Below are 8,450 nucleotides of genomic sequence, written 5' to 3' on the forward strand. Positions count from 1 at the left end.
TAATTGAAATATTAATTACCTTGCAAAACAAGTGTAACTTTTTAAAAATATATTTTTGGGATTGATGTAGGACAAGTGTGGTTTATCTTTTTTATAAACAAGTGTGGTTTGTAAACAATTATCTTAATATATTTGGGAATTTCTTCATATATATCTTACTAGTTGTTCAACTTTCTTGTCTATTATGTTCATGTATTACTTGTTCATTTTTAAAGTTTATGTTTAAATTTAAAAAGTGTAAATAAAAACATAAATCTTAAAAATGTAAATGAATTATAATATTGAACTTCATAATGTAGTATAATGTAACTTTTACATTTTTTTGCTAAATGAAAATTTATAATCAATTTTTTAAAAATGTAAAATAATTGTCTTTTTTTTTTTTTTTTTTTTTTTTTTTTTTTTTTTTTTTTTTTAAACAAGTAAATTAATTGTCTTGTTAGACATTATTGTTAACATTTCATTATAACGTGAACAATTATGCGATCCACCAACAATAGACCATTCATTCCCTCAATTGCGACAACATCAAAATACATTAAAAAAAAATTACAAAACATTAGTCTAACCAACTTTTGTAATTTCCCCTTCCTTGTACAAAAACCAAACTTAAAGGCAAAATCATTGTACATATCATATGCTTCTTCATCACTTATTTGTTTCTTCACTAATTCAGATTCTTGGCCTTTCACAAATACAATTGATCTGTACTCACTAAAATATAACAAATAACAACAAATAATCAGAATTTTCAATCATAATCATCACATTATATGTTCATAATAATTGTTTAGAATGTTCATAATATATAATCATCAATATAATAATTAAAAATATAAAGTATCACTCTATATGTCACATGTGTTCAAAATCAATAACAGATTTGTTCGTTATAAATAACGAAACATATACATTTTCATAATAAATAGGTAAATATATATAATGCTCAGGTTTTTAACACTAAATATTCATATAATTCAACTTTCAATGTATTATAATTACACTTTCAACTTAAATGAACATTTCATAAAAATATTAGAACACTCTAAAAATAAACAATTAGTATTTAAAAAACAAAAAGTTATGAACATTTAGGATATTAAAATGAACATGATTTTCATTTAAGTTCAAATTCATTGTATATAATTATCGGATTTTTCACCATATACCATTGAGTTTAACGTAAATTCACCATATACCATCCAAAATTTTCAAATTCACCATATAACCTTCAGTTTTATGAAAATATCACAACATGCCATTTCTGTTAACTCAGTTAGTGATTTACGTTAATTATGCCATGTGGCAGCTTGTAATAGGTGATTATTAATATTATTTATTTAATTAAATAATTATTCTAAAATTTAAAAAAACCTCAGCCAACCACCACTCCGCAACCCAGCCGCCCACAATGCCCCCAACCCCCAACCCCCAACCCCCGGCCACCCTACACCGACACTTCCTCCCTAAACCCCGCGGCGGCGCACTCTAACCCTGAACCTCCTGTCGTCGGCATCTTCCTCTTCCCGTAAACCATCATCTTCTCAATATAAAACCTCATCCCTTCCTCGAAAAGCCTCCCTCCTAACCCGTCGGCCGTCTAAGCCCCCTTGCAAAAGCCGGCAAACCTAATCCGCCCCTCCCTCTGCCATCTCCATCTTCCTGCTCCCCTGAAGCACCACCTTGAAACCCTTAAACCAAAATCTAGGGTTTCGATTATGTGGTTTTAGGGTTTTGGGGTGGTTGTTTTCAAGTAAACTGGGCGGCGACGACGTGAGGGAGGAGAATTAGGTTCGCCGACGCGAGGGGAAAGTGTTTGGGCGTCGACCGGTGGTTAGGGGAGGGTTTTTCGAGGGAGATAGGGGGTTTTTAGTGTTCGGGAACGGTGGTTCAAGGGAAGGGGGAGAGCGCCGACGAGGGTTCTGGCCGGATTCCACGTCGGTACAGGGGTTCTGGTGGGTTTTCGCGTCGGCACCGAGATTTTGGTCAAATTACATGCCGGCAGGGGTTGTCGGGACAAGGTGGTGGCTAAGGGTGGCTGGGTCGAGATTTTCACTGGCGGGAGGGGGGATGGTCGACGCCAGCCAGGAAATGGACCAGGCGGCCAACCGGAGGTGGGGTCGGAGCTAGGCTGTGGGCGGCGGTGGCTAAGGGTGGCTGGTTTTTTTTTTTTTTTTGTATAATTTTTTGATAATTAATTATATAATTATTTTAAAATTAAGTAATTTAAAAGGGAACAAATTATATGTTGCCACGTGGCCTTATTAGCCTTAATGACTAATGGTGTTAACGTCCGTTAGTCATTAATGACATGTTGTGACATTTTAGTTAAACTGAATGGTATATGGTGTATTAGAAAGTTTTCTACGGTATATGGTGAATTAAGCTTTAACAAACTCAGTGGTATATGGTGAAATTTCCGTATAATTATTAACAAAAAAAATAAAGATATAATAAATTGTTAAAATATATTCATGTTTTTCACTTTTCTTTGAAACTAAGCAAATGTCTCTTATCAATTGGTATCACAGGGTGATTATACTCCATAAGATGCTGCACAATAGTCCATACACCACGATTATCAATAATGAACTCAACTAGAGCACCACAATTTGTTCGAAAATCCAACCTCTCATACCTCCTAACATCCTTCAAACCAACATTTTAACATACATATTTCCTACTTCGCCAAATGTTAGTGTTATAAATTGTTCGTACATTGCCCCTCCTTATACTAAAACCCATCTTAAAGGCATAATCATTATACAAATCAAATGCTTGCTGCTCTCTTCCAACTTCTTTCAACATTACTTTAGATACTTCGACTTCCTCAAACACAATTGCATTTGTATTCTTTGAAATAATAAAAATAACAAAGTGTTCATAATCTACACAATAAATGTTCATAAAATGGACAATAAATGTTCACAATGATTATATATAGTGAACGAAATAACACTTTTCATTGTCTGGTGATTGTACATTGCTCACTTCTGGAGAATGAATGTTCATAGTATAGAAATGGAATGTTCATATATTCAAAATGTAAATGATAAACATATACAATGTTAAATGTTCATAAAATGAACTCAAAAACAAATTTAATTAAAAAAAAAATCATAAAAACAAAAAATATAACAAATTAAGCAATTCAAGATTTCATAACTTATTCAAGAAATCAATAGCATTGGTAAGTTGAAATAGTCCAACTCATCAAATTCAGCAAAATGTAGATAGAACTTGAACAAATTCATGAAATCCATTGCAAAATTCACTAATTATAAAATCACAAAATAAATCATAAAAATGTAGAACAACATTCATCAAATTATAAAACTAGAAAAGCTAAATGAATCAGAAATTCATCGAATTCATTCAATTCATCAAAATCAATGTCGTCAAAATCTATTAATCAAAATCAATTAATAATCAATAGTAAATTGAAATTCATCAAATTCATAAAATTATAAAATCAGAAATAATTACAAATTCAACAAAAATAAAACCTAATTAATTATAAACACACAAAAACTAACCTTGATTTCATCAGGAACAACAAACACCTCCATTATTAAGCTAAGTGAAGAAGAGAGCAGAGAGAAAATCTTGATTAAAAAAGAAGAAGAGGAGAGAGAAAATATCACATGGAAAAAAGAGAGAGGAGAGAGAAAATTGCAATCAAATGTGTAATTTTTTTTTTTTTGAACAAATCAAATGTGTTTTTGAATGAAGAAAGAAATTGAATCATATAAACAAAATAAGGAAAGAGGCGAAAAAATAAGGAAATTTCTAGTAGGAAGAAGAAAGGTTAAAGGAGAATGCGTTTCATTGATTGAAGCCTACATTTTGGCTTGTTGCAGCCATCTTGGCTGCATCAGAATGCAGCCAAGAATTTGTATCTATTCACTACTTGGTCCATGCTTGTAATTTGGACTTTCGTAGCCTAGTCACATAATCGAGCCCTTAATTACCGAACCAAATTTCATTAGCCACTACAACAAAATAAAGCAAAGGTAACAGTGAAAAACCATTGCCTAATATAAAAAAAGTGTTGCCTTATAGCAAAGGCAACAAATATGAGGCGTAGTATATGCCCCCGTTGTCTATTCATAAGACAACACATTTTTATTCAAAGGCAACAATTTTGAAAACCAAGGTAAAATGATACATAAGGCAACACTTTTACAAAGACAACAAATGAAAAATGTTGCCATCTAAGGAGACAATTAAAAAATGTTTCTAAATGTTGCCACTCCCAAGCATTTAGTAGGTTGTAGGGCTCGAACTTGTGACCTCAAAGTCACAAGGTGACTTCACCACCAACTCCACCAAACTATATATATATATACACACACACACACACGCTCGCCATAAAAGCAACCAACATCTTAAATTATGTTGTCTTTTTAATATAAATGTTGCCGTAGATGGCAACATAGATATTAATGTTACATTTTCAAGCTATAGTTTTGTTATTGTTACCTTTTCATGCAACAATTATTATGTTTGTTGTCTTAGACTAGAAAAAGGTAACACTTTAAGCGACTGTAGCCTTATATAGTCTAGAGCAACACTTTTTTATCTGTTACTTTAGTTCAAGGTAACAAATAAATATTGTTGCTTTAGATTACTAAGAGTATCATTTCTGTAAGTGTTGCAATCTTAAGTGTTGCCTATTCTCATTTTTTTTTGTAGTGAGCTCGGCCTTAGGCTTCAAATATTCGGTCATGTAATATGATTCTACTCTAATGTTTTGTGTTGACTTAAATGAATGAGCTTGGTAATTGTCATAAATTTGCAAATTGCTACAAAATAATACTAATGCTACAAAAACATAAGGATCGGAAACAAATACTCCCTCTGTGTTTTTTTAAGTGTTACAGTTTGACCGGCACGTAGTTTTAAGTAATTTAATTGACTTAAATAAAATAAGAGGTAAGTGGGGTAGTTGGAGTATTAAAAAATTGTAAAAGAAAGATAGTGGACTTTATTGTTTATTGAAAAGTAATGAGTGTGAGAGGAAAGATATAATAAAAAAAAAATAGTAGTGGGTTTGGGTGGGGACCATGAGAGGAGATATATAATATTTTATTGTATTTTTTTGCCAAAAAAGGAAGTGTAACACTTATTACAACGTCCGGATTTGGTAAGTGTAACATTTTTTAAAAGACGGAGGGAGTATTAATAAATGACTTAGTTTAGCTCAAATAAGAGCATATATGACCTGGAAGGATAGAATTGTAAATAAAATAGACACATCAATTTGATATAGTTGATTTGTTTCCTTTCAATTCCAAGATTTAGTTGTTATTTTCCTTTTAGTAGTTGATTTCTTTCCTTTAAGTAGTTGATTTCTTTCCTTTTAAACTTGCATTATTTCATACATTATTGTACAATGTACATTTCTTTCTTTCAAATTTTATTAGAATTGCCAATAATTATTTTCTTTTTGTGCTTGTCTATATATATTGTTACATGAACATAGCACTCCATAATACATACACTTCAAAAAGTTAAAAAAAATGGCTTCAATGAACCTTATTTTCTTACTCATCTTTATCACTTCAATGTTGTTCACTAGAATTAACACACTCTCCTTACCAATGATTCCTTTAGATTCACCCCGTTTACAAATTGTACCTCAAAATCTAAACACCCAAGACCGCTACCAATTCCTCAAGAACATATCCATGACACGAGTGTCATCATACTATACAAGGAGGAATTCGAGTTTAAGTACAAACACAATAGATACGACATCATATCGTATTTTAAGCAATTATTATGTAACAGAGATCTTCTTCGGAACAGGCCAACTATTCTCCCCTTACGTTATACTCGACACTGGGGATGATAGGACGTGGATCCAATGTGCCGGATGCAACCCATGTTTCGAGGTAAAGGGTGGAAACATTCAACCCTCTACCTCGACTTCTTATAAACTTTTAAATTATGATGATCCGCGATGCAACCCTAGACTTCTTTATCATTGGGCATGCAGCTTTAAAAGAGGGTACGGAGGAGATCCATCTATGATTTCATCCACAACCGGTCTTATGGGAACGGATACATTTCTTTTCATAAACTCGGATACCCATAAACCACAACCATTTCAAGATCTAGCATTTGGGTGTGGTCTTGAAAACAGAAATTTCAGCTTCGGGTTAAACAATGGTCCCAACAACCCTATAGCCGGGGTCTTCGGACTTGCACCCGGTCCACAATCATTTCTTACCCAATTAGACGGTGTAACCCAAGGTCGATTTTCTTACTGCTTAACGTCTTGGGCTGAGACAAATCCTGGCATTTCTACTGTCCATTTTGGCCCTAGTGCTCAAATAGAAGGGCCTGATGTGCTAAGATTAAACACAATACCATCATCAAACTATCAATTATTCTTACGAGGTATAAGTGTGGATGGTATAAGTGTTCCGTATAATCGATCTTTTTGTGCACCAGACTTTAATAAAGAGCTCAGAGGCTTTATCATTGATTCTGGTGCACCATATATGCTACTTCCTCGATCCATATATCAGCCATTTAAGTCACTCATAATGCTATTTTTTGCAAGGTTTGGGTTGGAAGCATTGCAACCATACCAGGGTCCAATTTTTGATCTTTGTTACAGATATGGACCTAAAAGACCTGAAGATTTTCCAAAAATTATATTTCAATTTACAGGTAGTCGGGGATTGACCACTAATTGGATTATGGAAAACGAAAATATGTTTTTGACATCTAATAGTGATGGCGGGTTTTGCATGGTGGTAGAGGAGCTCCCTGACCCCGGGCCTTGCATTTTAGGAGCATATCAACAAGCAAACTTCAGAATCTCTCATGACTCCAAGAAATGGAAGATGGATTTTAAACCCGAGAGATGTCAAGAGAATCTTGCAATGTATGATCGTTCAGACATGATAATTTATGCTAAACAAGGATTAGGTGTACCCTCATTATAATCATAGTAAAGAGATTGAAACCCGCTTTATTCGTTGTAGTACTCTTATGACGTTATGAGAACTTAAAACTCTTATAATTGAAGCTTAGGATTAGTTTTATACTCTATCACGACCTTTTACGTGAGAGCCCTTTGGGAGAATTGAGATCATGTGAGAACCAAGGTGAATAATAAGAACTGGGAACTAGTCTCAGCTATTGATCACACTCCATCTAATGACTGACATTGCACCCGCTCTCATTAATGGTATTCTCGTAATTTCGCTGTTTTCAAACTTTTATCCAGTTTTTTTAATGTTTAAGGCAATTTTATTTAATTTAGACTGATTTCATTTACTTTTACTAAATTTTCATTTACTTTTGAGAAATGAAACTGGAAACTACTTTATAAAGTTAAAATATTACAAAAATGTAATTAATGATATGATACGGGAAGCATGTGAGTTGTGCGATTAAAATGATCTAAGGGCCTAGATTAGTTTTTAGTTCTTATTATAGCCTTGGTTCTCATTATAACTTGATATATATATATATATATATATAGAAATGAGAATAAAACATGGGCACGACTCCGGCACGGCACGGCGGCCCACCTGTGGGCCGTGGGCCGTGTCGTGAACACTTTTTTGGAAATCGGCACTGGCACGACACGTAGCACGACGGGCGGCACGGTGGCCGGCACGCTGGCACGACCCGCCGGCACGGCACGAGGCACAGCCGGGCACGGCACGAGCCCGCCATATAATAAAATAATTTAATTATTTTGTATTATTAAATTATCGTACATTCTTACCGGCTACCGTCATTATAATAAAATAAGTTATTCTTCAATTTTTTGTGTTTTCGGATTATCGCACTCGTATTTTTTTTTTATTATATTCATTGTTGTTTTTTGCTAAATTAATAAAATTGTTTTTATTTGTTTATATAAACTTAAACATAATTATTAATTAGATAAATAATTTATATAACCTAAATTAAAATAAAGTAGTTCAAAAAATGTAAACAAATTATATTAACATTAACATAAACATAAATTAATCACATATATTAAGTTGTGCTAAAAAAATATATATATCGTTTAATTCGTTTTTTTTTTTCATTTATTAAAAAAAAAAAATAATCAAAAAGGGTAGCACGATTTGGCCCGTGGTCCGGCCCGCAAGGCACGTGGGCCGTGCCGTGGGCTGGGGTGTGCTAATTTCAGGCACGGCACGGCACGCTCCGCCGCGGAGCCGACACGGCACAGCACGACACGGCCCCCACCGCGGCACGACACGACCCGTTACCCATGTTTAAATGAGATCATGTGAGAACCAATAAGGTGAATAATAGGAACTAGGAACTCATCTGGATCGGACCGTTGATCGCATTTAATCTAACAGCTCATATTCCACCAGCCTCATTAAGGGAAAAATGGTAAATTCGCGCTTTGAATGACTAGATTCAATTAATCTGATTTTCATTTCATTTTCTCTCTCTTCATTTCATTT

The 8,450-nt window shown here is 33.8% G+C and overlaps 1 protein-coding gene and 1 long non-coding RNA gene across 2 annotated transcripts; one reads left to right on the forward strand and one right to left on the reverse strand.

Annotated features, from left to right (window-relative positions):
* Positions 1 to 484: 484 nt before the first annotated feature.
* Positions 485 to 3,687, reverse strand: LOC145627143 (uncharacterized). Its single transcript, XR_014111330.1, has 2 exons — positions 3,537 to 3,687; positions 485 to 714 (listed from the first exon to the last, which is right to left on the reverse strand). It is a non-coding gene; the product is annotated as an uncharacterized LOC145627143 (long non-coding RNA).
* A 2,345-nt stretch (positions 3,688 to 6,032) lies between these two features.
* Positions 6,033 to 6,959, forward strand: LOC145628069 (aspartic proteinase nepenthesin-2-like). Its single transcript, XM_081680394.1, has one exon. The coding sequence runs from the start codon at positions 6,033 to 6,035 to the stop codon at positions 6,957 to 6,959; it is 927 nt and encodes a 308-aa protein (XP_081536520.1).
* The last annotated feature ends 1,491 nt before the right edge of the window (positions 6,960 to 8,450 follow it).

Source organism: Chenopodium album, chromosome 4 (genome assembly GCF_948465745.1).
Source record: "Chenopodium album chromosome 4, dcCheAlbu1.1, whole genome shotgun sequence".
NCBI classification, from domain to species: Eukaryota; Viridiplantae; Streptophyta; class Magnoliopsida; order Caryophyllales; family Amaranthaceae; genus Chenopodium; species Chenopodium album.

Excerpts from the sequence above, each read along its gene's own strand:
- LOC145628069 (XM_081680394.1), top strand. The coding sequence starts at position 6,033 with ATGATTTCATCCACAACCGGTCTTATGGGAACGGATACATTTCTTTTC.